Here is a 24,479-nt window from a genome sequence, read left to right as displayed (position 1 = left end):
ACATAATTAAACTCAAAATATGCTATTCTATTCTTTTGAAATACATTTTCTTAATATCATGAAATATCAAATATGTAACTGAAATCGTTCAAGCAAGAAGTTGTTATACTTCCTTGTATTATGTACTTCTTCTTTACCATTGCATGTTTTAGGATGCAGATATGGATAGCAGCCATTTTACGGGCTCCTGACCTGTTTTGTGTGTTTTCTTTATGATGATCGTAATTTTTTTGAACATAATATTTCCGCCATAATTTCCTATGACAGAAAACAGCAGTGAGTTTCCCATTCTCTCACCCCTCTCCCCATCTGTCCGTTGTTGTGAGGCAGGCCGATGAACCTGAAGGCAGCCTCCTGGATGAAGTAAGGGTTGAGGATCCTCATCTCACTGGGCTCCCTGGGGACATGACGGGCCACAGACTTCCAGAACCCTTCTGTGCTACGCTATGAGAGACAGAGAGAAAGAGAGATAAACAGAGGGGGGTAGGGGGAGGGAGAGAGAGAGACAGAGAGACAGAGACAGAGGGAGAGAGAGAGAAATATAAAGGTTAGTGTAATTGTAGCATGAAAAAATGGCCCCTAGCCGTAATAATAAATTAAGAAATCAGTAAAACATTTACTACTTTCAATAACAATGTGATCTCTCTCTGTTGGTGGTCTCCTAAAGCACAACTCTTCTTGCTCTCAGACTCAACTGTTGCATATCAAATACCAGGGAGCTCAGAGCACCTAAACATCTCTTCTCATCAGACCTGTGTTGAAATACTATTTGAAATCCTTTAAAATACTTTGAGCAATTGCTCTAGCCTACCTGGTGCCAGATGGGTGGGGTTTTCAGATTGAGGATGATTATATTCGTCCATTAAGCCAGGCAAGCTCAATCAAGCACAGATAAAGTATTTTAAATGATTTATAATAGTATTTGAACCCAGGTCTGCTTCTCTTGTTCTTCTGCCTCACAGTGGTGTAGTGTTGCCTGGAGAAGTGGGTATACTCACATAAAAAAAACATCCAAATGGCACACCCGGCCAAGGAAAGGCGCACTGTGTGAAAAATTCAATGACAAACAGTGACATGCACTCTGAATGACTTTAACATGATAATTCCCATATTGGTCTTTCACAGTCAGGCCAACCCAAGCTGTACTGTGAAAGTAGGCTAATAGTAGGTCTACTATTGAAACAGTTCAACTGAGTCAGGAATTCACAGCATTAGATTTCCCACAATTTTTTCAGGTTTTCGTTCTCAAAGTCACACTTTTTTTAACAGAAAAACAACAAAATTGTATGTTCTAAGTCCATAACAATGCTTAAACCACAAGTGTGCAGGCACCTAGCATTATTGTTTGATTAGCCGTGTTTCTGTGGCACATGAGACGGAGTTTGCAACATAAATGGCCACTGGATTAATGCAAATATTCATATCATTCTGACAGTGTCACGTTCTGACCATAGAAAGCCTATATTTTCTATGGTAGAGTAGGTCAGGGCGTGACTTTGGGTTTTAGTCTAGTTTATTATTTCTATGTGGGGTTCTAGGTTTATTTTCTATGTTGGGGTTTGTGTATGATTCCCAATTAGATGCAGCTGGTAATCGTTGTCTCTAATTGGGGATCATACTTAAGTTGCATTTTTCCACCTGTGGGTTATGGGATATTGTTTGAATGTATGTGTTTGGAGTTAGTGCACTTTGCACCTCTGTAGTCACGGTTTGTTCCTTTATTGTTTATTGTTTTGTTAAGTTTCACTATTAATAAAGCATGTGGAACTCTACATTCGCTGCGCCTTGGTCCATCTCTACACACGGCCGTGACAGAATATCCCATCAACAAAGGACCAAGCAGCGTGCCCAGGAGGAGTAAGTATCCTGGACTTGGGAAGAGATTCTGGATGGGAAGGGATCCTGGACTTGGGAAGAAATCCTGGCAGGACAGGATCGCCTTTCATGGCGGGAGACGCAAGCGGTGAAGGAAGGACAGCTACGACGCCAGGGTTCGCGGCCATGACGCAAGCCCAAGAAGCAACCTCAAATATTTTTTGGGGGGGGGATCACGGGGTGGCCGGCGAAGTTGAGGGGTGAGTCAGAGACCGAGGAGGAATATTGGGATAGATTGAGCGAGGAGTCGTTGGCGAAAGTTAAGGAGAGTGATGAGAGAGAGCTGTTGGTTTGGCGTAGTATGTACGGCATTCGCCCTGAGGAGCGTGTTAGCCGTCCAATGCCACCCGAGTCAGCTCCCCGTACTCGTCCTGAGAAGTGTGTTAAAGTTCCGGGACAATTGATGCCGTTTATACGCACCAGGTCTCCCGTGCGCCTTCACAGCCCAGTACGTCCTGTGCCAGCTCCTCGCACTTGCCGGGCGAGGTGTGTCATCGAACCGGTACCATTGATGCCGGCTATACGCACCAGGTCTCCAGTACCTGTCTCCACAGCCCGGTACGTCCTGTGCCTGCTCGTCGCACTCTCCCTCAAGTGCGCCTTCTCAGTCTGGTACGTCCTGTGCCTGCTCCTCGTACTCTCCCTGAAGTGAGTGTTTCCAGTCAGGTACGTCCTGTGCCTGCTCCTCGCACTCTCCCTGAAGTGCGTGTCCCCAGTCCGGTACGGCACCTGAAGTACCTAGGTGTCTGGCTAGACTGCAAACTCTCTTCCAGACTCATATCAAACATCTCCAATCCAAAATGAAATCTAGAGTCGGCTTTCTATTTCGCAACAAAGCCTCCTTCACCTCACGGCGCCAAACTTACCCTAGTAAAACTGACTATCCTACCGATCCTCGACTTCGGCGATGTCATCTACAAAATAGCTTCCAATACTCTACTCAGCAAACTGGATGCAGTTTATCACAGTGCATCCGTTTTGTTACTAAAGCACCTTATACCACCCACACTGCGACTGTATGCTCTAGTCGGCTGGCCCTCGCTACAATGTTCGTCGTCAGACCCACTGGCTCCAGGTCACTACAAGGCTATGCTAGGTAAAGCGCGCCTTATCTCAGTTCACTGGTCACGATGGCAACACCCACCCGTAGCACGCGCTCCAGCAGGTGTATCTCACTGATCATCCCTAAAGCCAAAACCTCATTTGGCCGCCTTTCCTTCCAGTTCTCTGCTGCCTGCGACTGGAACGAATTGCAAAAATCTCTGAAAGTTGGAGACTTTTATCTCCCTCAACAACTTTAAACATCTGCTATCTGAGCAGCTAACCGATCGCTACAGCTGTACTTAGTCCATCGGTATATAGCCCACCCAATTTACCTACCTCATCCCATACTGTTTTATTTATTTACTTTTCTGCTCTTTTGCACACCAGTATCTCTACTTGCACATGATCATCTGATGATTTATCACTCCAGTGTTAATCTGCTAAAATGTAATTATTCGCTCCTATGGCCTATTTATTGCCTACCTCCTCATGCCTTTTGCACACATTGTATATAGATTATCTTTTTTTTTTCTTCCCTACTATGTTATTGACTTGTTTATTGTTTACTCCATGTGTAACTCTGTGTTGTTGTCTGTTCACACTGCTATGCTTTATCTTTGCCAGGTCGCAGTTGCAAATGAGAACTTGTTCTCAACTAGCCTACCTGGTTAAATAAAGGTGAAATAAAAAATAAAAAAACGTCCTGTGCCTGCTCCTCGCACGCTCCCTCAAATGCGTGTCCCCAGTCCGGTCCACCTGTACCGGCCCCACGCATCAGGCCTCCAGTGCGCCTCCCCAGTCCAGTACGTCCTGGGCCTCCTCACCACACTCGCCCTGAAGTGCGTGTCACTAGTCCGGTGCCACCTTACCGGCCCAACGCATCAGCCTCCAGTGCGCCTCCCCAGTCCAGTAGTCCTGTGCCTGCTCCTTGCGCTCGCCCTGAGGTGCGTGTCACCAGCCCGGTACCACCAGTGCCGGACCCACGCACCAGGCCTTCCTGCGACGATCCCCAGTCCAGAGCTTCCGGCGACAGTGTTCCCAGTCCGAGCTTCCGGCGACAGTTCCCAGTCCAGAGGCTTCCGGCGACGTTTCAGTCCGAGCTTCCGGCGACAGTTCAGTCCAGAGCTTCCGGCGACAGTTTCCCAGTCCAGAGCTTCTCGGGCGACAGTTACAGTACTAGAGCTTCCGGCGACAGTTCCCGGTCCGGAACCTCCAACGACGGTTCACGGTCCGGAACCTCCAACGACGGTTCACGGCCCGGAACCTCCAGCTCCTGGCCGTAGCCTTCCCCTGCGCCGATGCCCAGTCGCAGACACGGCATCCAGTCCCGCTCCAGGCAGGGCCTTCTCGGCATCTAGGTCCAGTCCAGGCACAAGTGTTCAGCTGGGTCCATGGCTGGATTCCGCTGGGATGAGCGGTACTCGTCCGCACCAGAGCCGCCCCGACACAGACACCTCCCTAACCCTCCCTTTTGTTTCAGGTTTTTGCCAGTCGGATCCGCACCTTTTGGGGGGGGGGGTACTGTTCACGTTTGACTCAAGAAATCCCTATATTTCTATGGTAGAGTAGTCAGGGCGTAACTTGGGTTTTAAGTCCTAGTTATTTTCTTGTGGGTTCTAGGTTTATTTTCTATGTTGGGGTTTTGTATGATCCCAATTAGATGCCAGTGGTAATCGTTGTCTCTAATTGGGATCATACTTAAGTTCATTTTTCCACCTGTGGGTTATGGGATATTGTCTTGAATGGTAGTGTTTGGAGTAGTGCACTTTGCACCTCTGTAGTCACGGTTTGTTCTGTTTATTGTATTGTTTTGTTTTGTTAAGTTTCACTATTAAAACCTGTTGAGGATAGGGGCGCTATTAACACTTTGGGGGAAATCGTACCCAATTTAAACGGCCTCGTACTCTATTCTTGCCGTACAATATGCATATTATTATTACTATTGGATAGAAAACACTCTCAAGTTTCTAAAACCGTTTGAATTTATGCTGTGAGTAAAACAGACTTATTTGCAGCATATTCCTGTCAGAAAGTGAATCTCAAATCGATGGCTGTGCTCCCTATCATTTTGCTTGAGATTTGTGACTATTACATGCACTTCATACGCCTTCCACTAGATGTCAATAGGCTGTGAGAGGTGAAATGGGGTCTCAATCCTCTTCTATGGTCAAAGAGACAGCTTGGAATGACATGACCCAGAATTGTTTGTTCAGGAAGCGCATAAAGGTCACCAGTATTGGCTTCTGAAAAGCAATCGTTATAGACGTCTTATATCTCCGGCTTTGATTTTTTTTGATAAATGTGAAGATATCATCGTAAAGTATGTTTTTTCAATATAGTTTTATTAGATTATTGAATTTTTCGGGACGTTAGACGTGTTGCGTTCTTTGCGTTTGGTGAAGATGGACAGCTTAGCGCCACTTGGTAGTTTTGCTTGTTTTCGCGAGGGAAAAGGCCATTCTAAAACCAGACAACGATTGTTCCCGACACAGGACCCCTTGTACAACATTCTGATGGAAGATCATCAAAAGTAGGACCATTTTTGATGCTATTTCATATATCTGTCGACATGTGTACTATTAGGTAGCGCCCAGATTTTGGGCACGCTCTCGCTATAAGTAAGCTGGATGTCGTAATGAGGTTATTTTTTAGAATTCTAACACGGCGATTGCATTAAGAACTAGTGTATCTAATTTCCTATACAACATGTATTTTTTGTCATGTTTATGAATAGTTTTTTTGGTCAGAATAGGTGAGTTTTAGAAAAATATCCGCAATTATGGGAAAAAATGCTACGTTAGCACAATGTATAACCATGATTTGCTCTAATATGCACATTTTCGAACAAAACATAAGTGTATGTATAACCTGATGTTATAGGACTGTCATCTGACGAAGCTTATCAAGGTTGTCAAAAATTATATATCTTTTGCTGGTTTGTTACGATCGCTAACTTTGCTGCTGGTAAATGGCTGTGTTTTCTGGCTATTGTGGTAAGCTAATATAATGCTATATTGTGTTTCGCTGTAAAACACTTAAAAAATCTGAAATATTAGCTGGATTCACAAGATGCTTGTCTTTCATTTGCTGTACACCATGCATTTTTCAGAAATGTTTTATGATGAGTATTTAGGTATTCCACGTTGGTCTCTATATACTTCTAGCTGCTTCGGTGCTATTTTTGACGGTAGCTGTGATGGTAGCTGCAATGTAAAACTGATTTATAGCTCAAATWTGCACATTTTTCGAACAAAACATAGATTTATTGTGTAACATGTTATAAGACTGTCATCTGATGAAGTTGTTTCTTGGTTAGTTTGGTTGGTTCTTGGTTAGTTAGGTTGGTTTTGTGCATGCTACCTGTGCTGTGAAAGAAATGTCTGTGCTTTTTTGTATTTGGTGGTGAGCTAACATAAATATACGTGGTGTTTTCGCTGTAAAACGTTTTAAAAATCGGACATGRTGACTGGATTCACAAGATGTTTATCTTTCATTTGCTGTATTGGACTTGTTAATGTGTGAAAGTTAAATATTTCTCAAAAATATGTTTTGAATTTRGCGCTCTGCCTTTTCAGTGGAATGTGGGAGGAGTTCCGCTAGCGGAACGCTGGGGCWAGACAGGTTAATAAAGCATGTTGAACTCTACATTCGCTGCGCCTTGGTCCATCTCTACACACGACCGTGACAGACAGGTACGTAGGCATAGGCTACTTTGTAGCTCTTTACCATTGAAAAGAGAACGTTTCTGGGAATGCCTTTCCATCTACCAGAAGAGAGTTAGGTCTATAATTTGCATCACTATATTTTTCCTGTTCCTTAATTGTTTGAAACCTGGAAATTTTACTTCATATTATGAGGCATGTCTTACCTGGCTTCAAAGTAGCCTATAGTCAAAATCCCACCATAGAAACATGGAGGTAATTATTTTGTTTAAAGACTCATATGCGTTCTGCTCTATTGGTTTTATTTCAACTTTCTTTCATTGTCTAACAACCAAAGACATTATCCTAATCATATTAGCAACCCATGATAGTTGTTGCATCTTTAAATCCCCCTCTTTCTAACGTGTATTTCCATCTCTGTACATGAAACCGTTTGCATGTGCGGTGCGCATTTTAGAACAGTGAAGAAATAATAGTTCAACATTTTAAGCTAAACATTCCGATCTGTTCCATCAGCCCTATTAATTGATACAGCGTATACCTACACTACTTTGATACGTATCAGTGGGGATTAAGAAGTGAGTATACGCAATGGCCACTGAAAAATAATTGGGTATACGGCATATACCTACATATACCCTCCACTACACTACTGCTGCCTCATGATTAGTTGTTCATTCCTCTCTTCAGCTGAGAAACTGACAGAGTGAGAGCTGACGCTTAGCAGTTGGTCAGTGGATTTTAACACAAGTCACCTGTACAAACAGACCAGAGCGATGCCTTTGATATTTCCAAATAAAGAGTGACTATAAAATATGGCCAAGTGGCTTTGAGGCGGATTTGGCTGTGTGCCCAGGACAAGCCCAGACACATCCCACCTCTCTGTCAGACAGGTTCTGAATAAAGGGCCTTTCTGGTTCTGACAGGGCAACAACATCACAGCAAAGGACACATAAAGCCAGGGCCAGGGACACAGTCCCCGCTGTAGTAAAACTAAAAACATGTGATCTCAGGTTTCACCTGGTCGTTCTGAGAGGGAATAGTGATGCTGTAATAAATAAAGAATATGACACCTATACATAATTATTGTGAATTGGCTTTATTTGAGTTATTATACAGTATATTGTGAAAGGTTCCTATTCATATTCAACTTGCTGCAATCAACAGTGTACAAACGGCAAATGTTTTTGTTATGTGTAGCCTGTCACGTCAGTCACACAGACAGTGTTCCAGGTCCTGGTCCACTGTAGCAAGATCTCAAGCTGGGTCTGGGGCAGGGAGGAGATTCAGATTCAGAGTGTTTAATAGTCACATGTAGAGGGTCGCAGGTGTGATTGCAGAGTACACTTAAAATCTTGGGCTTTGAGCTTCAACATGCAGGACTAAGTGAAATAAAATAATGAAAATGGTAATAAAAAACAACAATAGAAATAGCACTATATACATACTAACAGATGTGGCAGTGATGAATAATAAAATGTGCATTAGGGTGGAGGCAGAGTAAAGACTGTTGAGGGGGTGGGGGGAGTGACCATAGTGGGAGCTGCATGACCATCGAGATGGTGTGGGGACCAAGTGAAATAAGAAATACAAATTAGTTGGGGGGGGGGGGGGGGGGGGGGGGGGGTCATAGGCGGGGATAGCAGGGGGGGAGGGTGGATGCAGCGGAGCTGACTAGTGGTGGCTATTCAGCAGCCTAATGGTCTGAGGGTAGAAACTATTTCAGTTTTTGCCATGATGCTCCTGTACTGCCCGCATCTGTGTGATTGAAGTGGGGAGAACAGGGCATGGCTTGGGTGGCTGGGGTCCCTGATGATCTTCTTGGCCTTCCTGCAAAACCTGGTGTTGTAGATGTCCTGGTCGGCAGACAGTGTGCAGCCAATGGTGTGTTCGGCTGCACGTATCACCCTCTGAAAAGCCTTCCTGTCCGCGGCGGTGGAGTTGCTGTACCAGGCTGTGAGGCAGCCCGACAGTATGCTCTCGATGGTGCTCCTGTAGAACACTGTGAGGGCCCTCGTGGACAGGACACATTTCTTCAGCATCCTGAGATTGAAGAGTAGCTGCCGTGCCTTCTTCACTACAGTGTCTGTGTGGTTAGACTATTTCAGCTACTCTGAGATGTGTAAGCCGAGGAATTTGAAGTTATTGACCGTCTCTATGGTGGCCCTGTTGATGAGGATGGGGGCTTGTCCAGCCTGGTTCCTCCTGAAGTTCACAATCAGCTCCTTTGTTTTGCTAACGTTAAGGGAGAGGTTGTTTACCTGGCACCACACCATCAGAGTGCCTACCTTCTCCCTGTAGACTGTCTCGTCATGGTTGTAACTCAGGCCTACTAATGTCGAGTCGTCAGCAAACTTGATGATGGAGTTGGAATTGTGTGAGGCCACCTAGTTCCAGCTCCTAGCCTAGCCTACTGGGGTGGGAGGACGTACAGGAAATCAGGGCTTTTTTTCTGTGAGGTCACTCTCCTGCACCAAGCAGATACTGTATACTTCATAGAGGAGTTGCAGAGAATCCCAGACCAGTTCAGGTAAACCCTGTGACTTTTACGGGCCACGTGGGGTTCCTTTTACGGGCTAGGGGTTTATAAAAGACAAGTAAAGAACACCTCACAGCACAGGCCGTTTATCATGTCCAAAAGAGAGATTTGTTGCCCTTCCATGTAGGCCTAGGTACCGCACGCTAAGATAACTAACTTGGCAATCTAACCCAACACAGAAGTAACGTCATCTCCATGAAGCCACAGCTACAGAAGCATTGTTTTGGTTTTTCCTTCAAAGGGAGAATGTTCTGGAGTAGATAAAAGCCAGCTGAACGTCTGTTTATCCAATAGGAATAATATTTTCTTTGATTCCTTTTGACAAAACCCATCCCATTCCATGAGTCATGTCAAGCCTCCAACCACAAATAAATACCATGGCTAATTGGCCTCTGCTGGCACGAACCTAACCCTTACTTTATTTTTCCCATTTCTGTGGTAGAGATTCTAGAATTAAGAAGAGAAGTGTCAGAACTCCAATGCTTTTGACGAGAGCCCTGGTCAAAAGTAGTGCCCTAAATAGGGAATGCGGTGCCATTTGGGACGCAGCATCCGTCTGTGGTTTCCCTGGTAATAAAGAAGTGATAAAGTGTGAGGAAATTACCGATATCAGAACCAGATGGAAACCAAACGAAGCACAAAAGGACCATCTCACTCTCTGACATGTGGCTAGTAATTCCCCTACCCCTAAGAGTCTAAGTCTTTGGGGGGGGGGGGTCCAAAAAAGCCTATTCATTTTTTCATTCATTTTTTACCGGTCTGTACTGGGTTACCTTCAGACGAGTCTCATGAGCAAAACGGAGAACACGTTTGTGTTTGTAAGAGTCTCGGGGTGGGGTCATAGTTCCTAGCCCAAATTGTTTGTACCCTACAAACGTTTTCATGAGAAGACCGATTTTTGGGATGTCTCCTGGTCTGACAAACACAGCTGTAGCTCTGCCGCCTTCCACCGCAGATGCAGAAAGCCGACATCGGTGGATGTGTTAGAATGAGACGCAGCCCATGCACAACAGAAGTCTCTAGCTGAAACAGATGGATTTTGATGGTGATTTGTTGTATTATGCCAATAAGATTAATGCACGGGCATGGACATCAACTCTAGGCGAAAAGACTACATAAGAACAACAGCATGATCAGATGAGTCACAATATGACCACAAACAACTCTTAGATAAGATTTCAAATACACTATATATACAAAAGTATTTGGACACCCCTTCAAATTAGTGGATTTGGTTATTTCAGCCACACCCGTTGCTGACAGGTGTATAAAATCAGCCACAAACCATGCAATCTCCATAGACAAACATTGGCAGTAGAATGGTCTTACTCAAGAGCTCAGTGACTTTTAACGTGGCACTGTCATAGGATGCAACCTTTGCAACAGGTCAGTTCGTCAAATTTTTCCCCTGCTAGAGCTGACCCGGTCAACTGTAAGTGCTGTTATTGTGAAGTGGAAACGTTTAGGAGCAACAACGACTCAGCCGTGAAGTGGTAGGCCACACAAGCTCACAGAACAGGACTACCGAGTGCTGAAGCGCATAAAAATAGTCTGTCCTCAGTTGCAACACTCACTACCAAACTGCCTCTGGAAGCAACGTCAGCACAAGAACTGTTCGTAGGGAGCTTCATGAAATGGGTTTCCATGGCCGAGCACCAGCACACAAACCTAAGATCACCATGCGCAATGCCAAGCGTCGGCTGGAGGAAACGTGTTCTCTGGAGTGATGAATCACGCTTCACCACCTGGCAGTCTGACGGACCAATCTGGGTTTGGCGGATGCCAGGAAAACACTACCTGCCCCAATGCATGGTGCCAAGTCTAACGTTTGGTGGAGGAGGAATAATGGTCTGGGGCTGTTTTTCATTGTTTGTGCTAGGCCCCTTAGTTCCAGTGAAAGGAAATCTTAACGCTACAGCATACAATGACATTCTAGACGATTCTGTGCTTCCAATTTTGTGGGAACAGTTTGGGGAAGGCCCTTTCCTGTTTCAGCATGACAATGCCCCCGTGCACAAAGCAAGGTCAATACAGAAATGGTTTGTCAAGATCGGTGTTGAAGAACTTGACTGGCCTGCACAGAGCCCTGACCTCAACCCCATCTAACACCTTTGGGATGAATTGGAACGCCGACTGCGAGCCAGGCCTAATCGCCCAACATCAGTGCCCGACCTGACTAATGCTCTTGTGGCTGAATGGAAGCAACATCTAGTGGAAAGCCTTCCCAGAAGAGTGGAGGCTGTTGTAGCAGCAAAGGGGGGACCAACTCCATATGATTTTGGAATGAGATGTTTGACGAGCAGGTTTCTACATACTTTTGGTCATGTACTTTAAATTAGATTTAAAAAAAAACATGAGTTAGGAGTGGGGGATTTGAATGCAAAATAAGACAATGGAAAATATGACTAAACGGATAAAAATGAAGACATAAATGTATTTTATCATTGCACACAAAGTCCAACCGAAACTTGACTTTCTCTTGTAACCCAACCCCTCTGAATAATAGAGGTGCAAGGGGCTGTAATATGCGGTTAACTGCCTTGCTCAAGGCTGGAACGACAGATTTTTCACCTCGTCGGTTCAGGGTTTTGAACTGGCAATCTTTCTACAGGCCCAACGCTCTAACCGCTAGGCCACCTGCCGCCCACCAAGGTTCAAACAGCCCCAGTGAAAGCATTACTCTGGAAGAGGTCACGTGTGCTCTTGGGGAGGATGGCTGTGTAGTTGAGGAGCTCCATCGAACACAACAGTAAATTGGTTTTGGCAATGATATTTACCCATTTTGGGGCATAGTTATACTCATACAAGTCAAAGGCAAATTTTGTTACAGCCAAAAAGAACAAATGTCTAACCGGGATAGCCGCAAATCACAGCTCGCAAAGGATTCCCTGCAGACACAACCGTCCAAGCTTAGCAAGAAAATGCATGCTGCCTACGGGCCAGTGTGTGGAATAAAGGTGGTGGAGTAAAGGTGGTCCAGAGTTTTTCTCCCTCTGGTTGCACATTTAACATGCTGATAGAAATTTGGTAGGCCAGCTACGCCAGACACTGCAACTTGCGAGCCCACCCTGACCTTTCTTACCTCCGAAATCAGAGAAATTAGTTTGTCCACCCAAAATATTGAACAAGACACGTCAGAAATCAAGACCACGATGAAGGAAATAGAAGGGAAAATCGATACACTGACCACCCGCGTTAGCGAAGCAGAGGACCGTGTCGCAACATTGGAGTTTGGCGCCGTCACAATGAAAGGTTGGGTAGAATCCAGAAGGAATTGCAAAAATTGCAAAAATTACAAGACCTGGTTGATAATTTGGATAACAGAACATGGCAGAAAACAAAGACATGATACAGTTCTTACGGAGGGAAATCCTGAATATGTTGGAATGCCAATTTGAGAGGCCACTTGAGATTCAGAGGGCACAGAGTCCCCACAGGCCCGCCCAGAAGAGAGCTGAAAGAGGGACGCCATTCGCTGCCAATCATTGCTACGTTATCAGTTGAAGGATGAAATTCTCAGAGCAGCGAGAGAGAAGAGACAGGTGACATGGCAGGGATCTACAATGATGTTCTTCCCAGACTATTCTAAACGAGTTGACGACTGGAGGATGGCATTCAAACAGGTAAAAACTGATCTAAAATCGAGGGGGATCGAGTTCATTCTGCGTGGGTAATTTGTTAAAAAAATTTATCGGCCTTCAGATTAAAATCATTTTTCCTTTTTCACATTTTCTCTGATTGGCTCTATTTGAACATGAAGTGTCAATTCAATACATTACTATAGTTTGCCAGTAAGCGGCGACAAAGCACTATAGCATTGTGTGTGACAGAGCCTTGAATTTTTGTAAATAAAATGCTAACTATGTCCCAAAAGGGTATTACAGTTTGGGTGACTGTCAAGTTCATCAATCCAATCTATGTGTTGTTTCTCCCCAGCGCCTTAGGTTTGGCTGGGAGTCTACTTAGTTCTACACACGTACGTTTTTATGTTTTTTCTTAGGTTTGTTTTTCTTTATTGCCATGGAGATCTACACCACTGTAATACTTCTATACTGTATAGGTTATTATACATTCGCTTATTATGACTTCTTTATAACTCAATGACCAACATAGCTGAATTAAAATTAGCTAACTGGAACCTTAAAGGCTTAACCATATAATCAAGAAAAATAAAAACGTTAGCATATATCAAGTCTTCTAAGTTGGACATAGCTTTTGTCCAGGAGACACATCTGAATAAAAAGGAATCAGAAAAACTCAAATGCTCTTCGGTGGGAAAGGCTTTCTCTAGCTCGGGTACAGGCCAAAGCAGGGGAGTATCTATTCTCATACATAAAGCCATTAACTTTACTGAAACTAACTGCTAACTGATTCAGATGGTCGTTCAGTTGTTCTCTGGAATATATATGCACCTAATGCAAACAGGCCCAATATGGTTCTCAAACTCTCTTAGAACTGGGTGACATCCCAATATTATTGGTGGGTGATTTTAACCAGATTCTAGACAAGGATCTTGACAGGTCTCAGCCTAGAAATAGTCTGGAGAGTAAATCAGCAGCTGCAATAAGACTACCAGCTAGGGATTTAGGCTTAAAAGATATTTCGTGATCAATACACCTAGATGGGAGGGACTATTCTTTCTCCCACCCACAATGTTTACACTAGGATTGATTACTTCCTAATCTCACAGTTGCTAGTGGATATCTCTCTCAGTTCGACTATAGGTAATATAGTCATTTAGGACCATGCTCCTGTGTTCATATGCCTTTCCCAGTTTTCGCAGACTCCTAGGAGCTGCATATGGTGCTTGAACAGGTCTCTGTTAAAATATAGTATATTCATCAAAATGATTAGTGATTAGATATCTCTTTTTGAGCAAACTAACAAGAGATAGGAAAGTACTATCTCGGTTTGAGGGGGAGGATTATATCTTATGCTTCATTCAAGAAAAGGACTGCCAATCTACACTCCACCGAACTACAATGTGAGCTTAAGCTGCTTGACACTTCATACTCCAAAAACAGAGACAGAACTATGTTAAACAAGATAATTGCTACTAAATATAAGCTTAATAGATTATATCATAAAAAAGCTTGATAATTCACTGTTCCACATTAATCAATCTTATTGGGAGATGGGTGAAAAACCTGGCCGCTTGCTGACTTACAGACTAAAGCAGCAAAACAGTAGGAACCATATATATTTTTTTTTAATCCATTATTTTACCAGGTAAGTTGACTGAGAACACGTTCTCATTTGCAGCAACGACCTGGGGAATAGTTACAGGGGAGAGGAGGGGGATGAATGAGCCAATTGTAAACTGGGGATTATTAGGTGACCGTGATGGTTGAGGGCCAGATTGGGAATTTAGCCAGGACACCGGGGTTAACACCCCTACTCTTACGACAAGTGCCATGGGATCTTTAATGACCTCAGAGAGTCAGGACACCCGTTTAACGTCCCATCCGAAAGACAGCACCCTACACAGAGCAGTGTCCKCAATRACTGCCCTGGGGCATTGGGWTCTTTGTTTAGACCAGAGGAAAGAGTGCCTCCTACTGGCCCTCCAACACCACTTCCAGCAGCATCTGGTCTCCCATCCAGGGACTGACCAGGACCAACCCTGCTTAGCTTCAGAAGCAAGCCAGCAGTTGTATGCAGGGTGGTATAGCTGGCATACGGTTGCAAAATTGTGCAATTTCTACCTCTTCAAAGCAGATAAATTAGGAGTTTAAAGGCTTCTACAACACCCTTTATACACCACAGAGCGTACTGGACAAACAAAAGTTTGATAGCTTTTTTGCAGACCTGAATTTACCACAACTCTCAGATAACGATAGAGATTATTTAGATGCACCGCTTAAGGTTGAAGAGATCTCTCATGTTATCAATAATACGCCTTCTAACAAGTCTCCTGGGTTAGATGGCCTCCCTTCTGACTTTTATAAAAAGTTTGAGACAATTTTGATAGAGTTCTGGAATGATGCATATAAAGTTGGATCTTTACCCTCTTCCATGCATACAGCAATTATTTCTCTTATCCACAAAAAAGGGAAAGATCCACTTGATCCGAGTGGATATTGGCCTATTTCTCTTATTAATAATGTTGAAAAGATCTTAGCAAAGGTGCTTTCAAACAGATTGTCTAAGCTCATTGGTAGTATCATCAACCTGGATCAGACTGGCTTTATCCCCCACCGTTATAGCTCAGATAACCTTAGAAGGCTGATCAACATACAGTGTACTGTTCAGGACTCAAGCGCTCCAACAATTGCTTTGTCATTAGATGTTGCCAAGGCCTTTGACTGTGTGGAATGGGGCTACCTTTTTGAATCTCTTACACGATTTGGCTTTGGGGAGAACTTTGTGAATTGGATAAAAACTTTACATGACACTTCTTATGCCTGCGTTTTAACAAATGGTCTCATATCAACTCTTTCCAGTTACATATCGCTCTCACTGCTGGTGATTCTCTGATCCACCTCTACGCAGACAACACCATTCTGTATACCTCTGGCCCTTCTTTGGACACCTCAAGATGAGCTTCAATGCCATACAATTTATCTGTTGGTTCTATTCTCTTGGTTCTATTTGATGAGCATTCTAAACAATTCTTAAGCTTTGCCCAAATTACTGAGAAATGTAAGCTGCTACAGAATCAATATTGGAGGCACCTCCAGCTACAAAGTTCTTTGTCAAAATGGTTGGGAAGCCCACTTACCTGTCCCATAGCCAGCCCGATTGAAGAAATACTAACCAAGCCATTAACTTGTAGGGGGATGGCTCCAATAATTTATAATCTGCTACAGGAGCAATTGTCTGATCCTTAATAGCACGAGGGGGCCACAACAGACTTTTCATCCATCAAGACGTCCCTCCAAGGCCCTTCTGTTAGCTTGCTAGCCCTGGCACACTAGCAGCCTGAAGCCACTCTGTCACGCCCTGACCTTAGAGATCCTTTTATTTCACTATTTGGTTAGGTCAGGGTGTAACTAGGGTGGGGATTCTAGTTTTTTGTTTCTAGGTTGGCCTAGTATGGTTCCCAATCAGAGGCAGCTGTCTATCGTTGTCTCTGATTGGGTATCATATTTAGGCAGCCTTTTTCCACCTGTTGTGTGTGGGATCTTGTTTTTGTATTGTAGCCTTTTTGCACTACAAAGCTGCACGTTCGTTTTGTTACTCTTTATTGTTTTGTTGCTGGTTCACATTAATAAACATGATGAACGCCTTCCACACTGCACCTTGGTCCAATCCTTCCAACAACGATCGTTACACACTCACTGGACTCCTATGATCACTCGGCTACGCATGCCTCTCGCTAACGTCAATATGCCTTGTCCATTGCTGTTTTGGTTAGTAATTATTGCCTTATTTCACTGTAGCGCCTCTAGCCCTGCTCAATACGCCTTATTTAACACTTTAGTTCCATCTACCACACATGCGGTGACATCACCTGAGTAAAATGATATTTCTAGAGACAATATCTCTTTCATCGTCACTCTATGCACAGGTTTACCCTCACTGTATTCACATCCTACAATACCTTTGTCTGTACATTATGCCTTGAACCTATTCTACCGTGCCCAGAAATCTGCTCCTTTTACTCTCTGTTCTGAACGTACTAGACGACCCGTATCCTCCTCCTCTGTTCCTCTGGTGATGTGGAGGTTAATCCAGGCCCTGCAGTGCCTAGCTCCACTCCCACTCCCCAGGCGCTATCATTTGTTGACTTCTGTAACCGTAAAAGCCTTGGTTTCATGCATGTTAACATTAGAAGCCTCCTCCCTAAGTTTGTCTTATTCACTGCCCTAGCACACTCTGCCAACCCGGATGTCCTAGCCGTGTCTGAATCCTGTCTCCTGTCTCCTGTCTGAATCCTGGCTTGGGAAATTTCCATCCTGATCTACAACAGTTTCCGACAAGATAGAACTGCCAAAGGGGGCGGTGTTGCAATCTACTGCAGAGATAGCCTGCAGAGTTCTGTCTTACTATCCAGGTCTGTACCCAAACAATTCAAGCTTCTACTTTTAAAAATCCACCTCTCCAGAAACAAGTCTCTCACCGTTGCCGCTTGCTATAGACCACCCTCTGCCCCCAGCTGTGCCCTGGACACCATATGTAAACTGATTGCCCCCCATCTATCTTCAGAGCTCGTGCTGCTAGGTGACCTAAACTGGGACATGCTTAACACCCCGGCCATCCTACAATCTAAGCTTGATGCCCTCAATCTCTCACAAATTATCAATGAACCCACCAGGTACAACCCCAAATCCATAAACACGGGCACACTCATAGATATCATCCTAACCAACTTGCCCTCCAAATATACCTCTGCTGTTTTCAACCAAGATCTCAGCGATCACTGCCTCATTGCCTGCATCCATAATGGGTCTGCYGTCAAACGACCACCCCTCATCACTTAAACGCTCCCTAAAACACTTCAGCGAGCAGGCCTTTCTAATCGACCTGGCCCGGGTATCCTGGAAGGACACTGACCTCATCCCGTCAGTAGAGGATGCCTGGTCAGTCTTTAAAAGTGCCTTCCTCACCATCTTAAATAAGCATGCCCCTTTCAAAAAATGTAGAACCAGGAACAGATATAGCCCTTGGTTCTCTCCAGACCTGACTGCCCTTGACCAGCTCAAAAACATCCTGTGGCGTTCTGCATTAGCATGGAATAGCCCCCGTGATATGCAACTTTTCAGGGAAGTTAGGAACCAATATACACAGGCAGTTAGGAAAGCTAAGGCTAGCTTTTTCAAGCAGAAATTTTCATCCTGTAGCACAAACTCAAAAAGATTCTGGGACACTGAAGTCCATGGAGAATAAGAGCACCTCCTCCCAGCTGCCCACTGCACTGAGGCTAGGAAACACTGTCACCACTGATAAATCCCCTATAATTGAGAATTTCAAAAAGCATTTTTTTACGGCTAGCCATGCTTTCCACCTGGCTACCCCTATCCCGGTCAACTGCCCTGCACTCCCCACAGCAATTTGCCCAAGCCTCCCCCATTTCTCCTTCACCCAAATCCAGATAGCTGCACCTGTACATAGCCCATAGCCCATCAGTCAGCCGTTCCTTCCAGTTCTCTGCTGCCAATGACTGGAACGAACTGCAAAAATCTCTGAAGCTGGAGACTCTTATCTCCCTCACTAGCTTTAAGCACCAGCTGTCAGAGCAGCTCACAGATCAATGCACCTGTACATAGCCCATCTGTAAACAGCCCATCCAACTACCTCATCCCCATACTTTGCACCCCAGTATCTCTACTTGCACATTCATCTTCTGCACATCTACCATTCCAGTGTTTAATTGCTATATTGTAATTACTTCGCCACCATGGCCTATTTATTGCCTTACCTCCCTTATCTTACCTCATTTGCACTCATTTTTTCTACTGTATTATTGACTGTATGTTTGTTTATTCCATGTGTAACTCTGTGTTGTTGTATGTGTTGAACTGCTGCGCTTTATCTTGGCCAGGTCGCAGTTGTAAATGAGAACTTGTTCTCAACTAGCCTACCTGGTTAAATAAAGGTGAAATAAAATAAAAAAATAAAAAATGTTTTGATCATGCCAATCTTTGAGTGGCTTCTGGGACCCCAGTTTTGATGCATTCTCACATATGTGTAATACAACTGTTAGCCCCAACCGGGTACTTTTCCTAGACCAGAATTCTACCACGCATCGCATTTGCCTCACTGCTAGCTCGCCGCTAAGTCCTCTTTCACTGGAAGTCTGCAACGCTGCCTTCCTTTATGCAGTGGGTTAAGGAAGTAATGTCATCTCTGCCTCTGGAGAAGGTTAGGTACACTGTGCTTGGGTCCCGACAAAAGTTAGACTTAACCTGGTCCCCATTAATACAATATGTGGAGAGCCTGTCTTTTACTTAGTGTAACTTGCATATTTTGGTAAGCAGTCATGTCTGTTTTAGTGGCCATTTGTGCTGATAATAATTGTTCTTGAACTTTTTCCATTGTTTTTGATTATTTGACTGTTTTTCTGTTTGTTTCTGTCCTATTTAATTTACTTTAATAGTATATTCTTTGTATGATGCCTTGGTTGGTGGGTGAGTGGATTGGAGGGAGGGTGGATTGGAGGCTGGGTGGGTGGATTGGAGGGAGGGGGTGGGTGGATTGAGGGTGGGAGGAAGGGTGGATTGGAGGGAGGGTGGATTGGAGGAAGGGTGGGTGGGTGGAGGGAAGGAGGGATGGATGGATGGATGTGAGATTTAGGGGTGTGAGGTTGTACTGTTTTTGTTCTCATATTTGAAAATCTATAAATAAAGTAAAAAATTAATAAATAAAAGTGAAATGTATCTGAAGTCAGTTGTTAATGTAGTGTAGCAGTAGTGTAGCAACCCATACTATCTATTATTTATTTTAATTTAAAAAATTAGCTTGTTTTTGGTGTGTCTGATATCATTATTTGGTTTTATATTATGTTTATAATACTCTGTATTTTTCATGTCATGTCCTTTTTGTTGTTAATAAATTGTTAATAAAAAAATGAAGAAAGCATTACCCTGACGAGAGGTACCGAGAGGAGAGGGATAGGCCAGGGGCATTAAAAACACAGATGAAAAACAAGAAAAACAAAAAGACCCTGCTGTATCAATATAACTCTATCCATTAGGGTAATTAGCTAAGGCTCAAGGAGCATTCCTGACGGGCTGTGCAGGACCAGTTACTGGGATACCTGGCCTGGGACTGAGATGTGCTACCACACAACACAGTAGTCCGGTATGTTGGTCTTGCTGCAGTTAAAAACAACACAGCGCTGGTATGTCACTTTAAATCACAAAATCCATGTTTGGTACCTTTCCATTCCAGCCATTATAAAGAGCCCATCCTCCCTCCACCAGCTGCCACTGGTGTAAAATGTTAGCGTAGCATCATCACTCTGCTCCAGCTCTAGCTCTAAGCTTCTAACTGAAAGGCCAGCTGGTAATCCTGTGTAACGGGAACCATTTTGTTGTCTAACTTAGAAGGCAACCCAACACCTCCTCTCCTCTCAACCCATACTCACTCAGAGAGACACGACCAGTGGGATGGGAAACCCAGCAGACCTATCTGGGTTCAAACAGGGTTCATTTTCTTTTAAATACTTTCTAAGCACTTGATTGAGCTTGCTCTGGCTGAAATGGAAACAATGGAATACTCCCAAAAGTGCAAACCCTCCTTGACCATCTGGCATTCCAGGCCAGGCAAAATCAAACACTCCAAAGTATATAAAAGAAAACCAGTTCTATTTGAACCCAGGTCTGTAACCCATCTGTACAGAGGAGGGAAGGGAGGATCAAATAGCTAGACACCTCATATGCATACAGTCACAGCAGTATTCAGTGAAACTGTACCAACCACACTGCTGTGATAAATTCCCCCTTGGTTCAAAAGAATACTTTGCATATTAGCGCAGGTTGCGTCCCAAATGACACCCTATTCCCTATATAGGGCTCTTGTCAAAAGTAGTGCAGAATAAAGGAAATAGGGTGTCATGTGGGATGCGCACATTGTATTAAATGAGGCGCCCTTTGACCCTGGAGAACACTGAGGCTAGAGTTGTACCCTTCTATGAGTAGGCCATGAGAGTAATTGGTGCTCTTCATAGTACAATGCAACCACTCAGTCACTGCCTCTGTCTACACTACTGTTATCTATGTACAATCAGGCTACTGCCAGCCAACACTCTCCCTCATTCAGAACCACTGACAATTGTGTGTGTGTGTCTACTAGTCTGGTAATTGCAGCCTAGCAGTAGTGTGAGTCGCAACTTGAGCTCCCTCCTAAAAGCTTATGAATGAGGATGGTCTCATAATGAATTTCTAGGGATTCACTGAATCTTTAATACAACATTGTTTGTCTATTTTGACTGTGTAGTGGTAGAAGCCCTAGTGTCAAGCGTTACACATTTACTCCATATCCTCAGATTACTAAATCACACATCATACCAAAGACAGTACAGCATGGAGATAGGATGAAACTGTAGAAATCCCCAATAATGTTTGTAGGCGATGTCATGGCGACGTTGACTAACGGTCCAGTCAAATTAAAGCCACTCCTGCAATATAAAGTTGTTTTGACGAAAATGAAAACGTGTCAGTTTGTCACTTTCGTGAGGTTGGAGTAATAACATGTTCAACTCCTTAAGACATTGACTTGCATCTAGGTTGTGCACTTAGATTTATAGAAAATTAACTAACTAAAGAAGAATTTTTCACTTCTTTCATTTGCTTCTCAAACTCTGGCCTGGTCTGCTTGGTCTGTTTCTGGCGATGTTGCGCCTCAGGGTTTATAAACTCTGTGATTATACTGGGTACATGACATACAGTGTTAAACTATTGTATACAGTAATATCCAGGGCTATGTTACTTTGTCCTAATAAGATTAATTGAAAGACTTTACTACAGCTCCATACATGACAAGCAAATCTATTGTTATTATATTATGTTACCTCATACAAGTACTTGGGAGTATGGCTAGACGGTACAATGTCCTTCTCTCAGCACATATCAAAGCTGCAGGCTAAAGTTTTATCTAGACTTGGTTTCCTCTATCGTAATCTCTCCTCTTTCACCCCAACTGCCAAACTAACCATGATTCAGATGACCATCCTACCCACGCTAGATTAGGGAGATGTAATTTATAGATCGGCAGGTAAGGGTGCTCTCGAGTGGCTAGATTTGCCACCAATGCTCATTATAGGACACATCACTGCACTATACTCCTCTGTAAACTGTCCATCTCTGTATACCCGTCGCAAGACAGACTGGTTGATGCTTATTTATAAAACCCTCTTAGGCCTCACTCCCCCCTATCTGAGATACCTACAGCAGGCCTCATCCTACACATACAACACCCATTCTGCCAGTCACATTCTGTTAAAGGTCCCCAAAGCACACACATCCCTGGGTCGCTCCTCTTTTCAGTTCGCTGCAGCTAGCGACTGGAACGAACTGCAAAAAAACCTCAAACTGGAACAGTTTATCTCCATCTCTTCATTCAAGACGTAATCTTGGACACTCGTACTGACAGTTGTGGCTGCTTCACGTAATGTATTGTTGGCGCTACCTTTTTGCCTTTTGTGTTGTCTGTGCTTAACAATGTCTGTACCATGTTTGTGCTACTACCATGTTGTGCTGGCATGTGTGTCTGCTACTGTGTTGTTGTTATGTTGTGTTGCTACATACTGTGTTGTCATGTTTTGCTGCAATGCTGTGTTGTTGTCCTAGATCTCTCTTATGTAGTGTTGTGGTGTTCTCTCTTGTCGTGATGTGTGTTTTGTCCTACATTTTTAATCCCAGGAGGCTTTTGCCTCAGGAGGAGCAGGAGGCTTTTGCCTCTTGGAGGCTGTCATTGTAAATAAGAATTTGTTCTTATGTGACTTATCTAGTTAAATAAAGGTGAAATCAAAATTAATAAAAAGAAAGGCTTTATGTGCGCATACTAAAAGTGAAGTGTTTTTTGGAGCAAGGCCATTTAAAGTGTAGAGAAAGAGTAGAGGATTCGCAGTATGACTGTCATGACTAGCTGACTCAGAGTGTCTGTCTGCCCCCTCCACCCACCACCTGGCTGTCACTGGGTGAAAAGTGATCCAGACACGGACTCAGAGCACAGGACCACCACAGTGATAGTCTTATTCGTCTGTCTGTCTGTCTGTCTTGTCTGTCTGTCTGTCTGTCTGTCTGTCTGTCTGTCTGTCTGTCTGTCTGTCTGTCTTGCTCTGCCTGCCTGCCTGCCTCTTGCCTGCCTGCCTCTGCCTGCCTGCCTCTGCCTGCCTGCCTCTGCTGCCTGCCTCTGCTGCCCTCTGCCTGCTGCCTCTGCTGCTGCCTCGTGCCTGCCTGCCTGCCTGCCTGCCTGCCTGCCTGCACTGGGCAGACCAGGTGAGCCCAGGTCTCCTCTCACAGAGCTACTGTTGCTCTCTGATGTGCATCAGACCCCTGAATCCCATAGTCTGCCAGCCCACAGCCCTCTGAACCCTATACTCTCGGACCCCCCTCCTGTTCGAAGTGATCAGAGCAGGGACAGGAGGGAGTCTGTCTGTGGAGACCCTATACACATGAGTGAAAAGCGTACTTCATTCCCCATTATGTTCATTTTATTTATGCCTACTTTCAGATACAATACTATACCATTTGAATCTGACCCATCCTTCTCTAAAGAATGGAGAATGAAGAGAGGAAGTTAGGGAGAATGAGGTTTGCTGAGTTTAACAACATGTTCTATGTGCTCTATTCCCATTCAACCATGAAGGAATGACCACAGTGACTGTAACCAGAGATAGACATTTTTCTTCTCAGAGACCAAAACCATATCAGTCCCAGCCCTCTAACATTAACCTTAAAACCATGTCAGAGCCCAACCTTAGAACGCTGCTCTGACCTTCACTGGTCTGTAATAAAGATTTAAATTAGAGGGAACCTATGGATTCAAATGTATGGTTATTATCACATTCATATTAATTTACAAGCAGGGTTTAAAGAGAGAGAGAAATTCCACAATAACAATATCAACTCATAGGTCATCTGTCCTCCCATTGTCCTCATTGTACTCTTCCATCAGTCTGTCCTCCCATCAGACATTCTGAAAGCATAGCTTGCTCCAACAGTCTAATGAAGCTTGCTTGGGGCAAGCTGCTCATGTGTGGTAGGCTTGCAGAAACTTGAATGAATGACAGTAGGGCAGACTATCCTGTGGAGATTTCTGAAAATATTCAGACCCCTTGACTTTTTCCACATTTTGATATGTTACAGCCTTATTCTAAAATGGATTATATTGTTTTTTCCCCTCATCAATCTACACACAATACCCCATAATGACAAAGCAAAAACAGGTTTTTAGAAATGTTTGCAAATGTATATATAAAAAAGGAAATATTACATTTACATAATTATTCAGACCCTTTACTCAGTGCTTTGTTGAAGGACCTTTGGCAGCGATTACAGCCTAGAGTTTTCTTAGGTATGACGCACACTTGTATTTGGGGAGTTTTCTGGCTGGGCCACTCAACGACATTCAGAGACTTGTCCCAAAGCCACTCCTGCATTGTCTTGGCTGTGTGCTTAGGGTTGTTGTCCTGTTGGAAGGTGAACCTTCACCCCAGTCTGAGGTCCTGAGCACTCTGGAGCAGGTTTTCATCAAGGATCTCTGTACTTTGTTCCATTCATCTTTCCCTCGATCCTGACTAGTCTCCCAGTCCCTGAAAAACATCCCCACAACATGATGCTGCCACCACCATGCTTCACCGTAGGGATGGTGCCAGGTTTCCTCCAGATGTGAGGCTTGTCATTCAGGCCAAAGAGTTCAATCTTGGTTTCATTAGACCAGAGAATCTTGTTTCTCTGGTCTTTTGTCTGAGT

General features: G+C 44.1%; 1 protein-coding gene across 4 annotated transcripts in view; it reads right to left on the bottom strand.

Annotated features, from left to right (window-relative positions):
• LOC111975802 (CMP-N-acetylneuraminate-beta-1,4-galactoside alpha-2,3-sialyltransferase) overlaps positions 1–24,479 on the bottom strand; it is an 89,136-nt gene that overhangs the window by 10,347 nt on the left and 54,310 nt on the right. For all 4 annotated transcript variants that reach the window (XM_024004400.2, XM_024004399.2, XM_070447652.1 and 1 more), the window contains one exon: positions 298–444. In XM_024004400.2, the coding sequence (XP_023860168.1) occupies positions 298–444 (147 nt within the window). The remainder of the gene's footprint in view (positions 1–297; positions 445–24,479) is intronic.

This window comes from Salvelinus sp. IW2-2015, linkage group LG16, assembly GCF_002910315.2.
Source record: "Salvelinus sp. IW2-2015 linkage group LG16, ASM291031v2, whole genome shotgun sequence".
In the NCBI taxonomy this organism is placed as follows: Eukaryota; Metazoa; Chordata; class Actinopteri; order Salmoniformes; family Salmonidae; genus Salvelinus; species Salvelinus sp. IW2-2015.
Note: the sequence above shows the minus strand (reverse complement) of the source record. Positions and strands in the feature narration are given on the sequence as shown.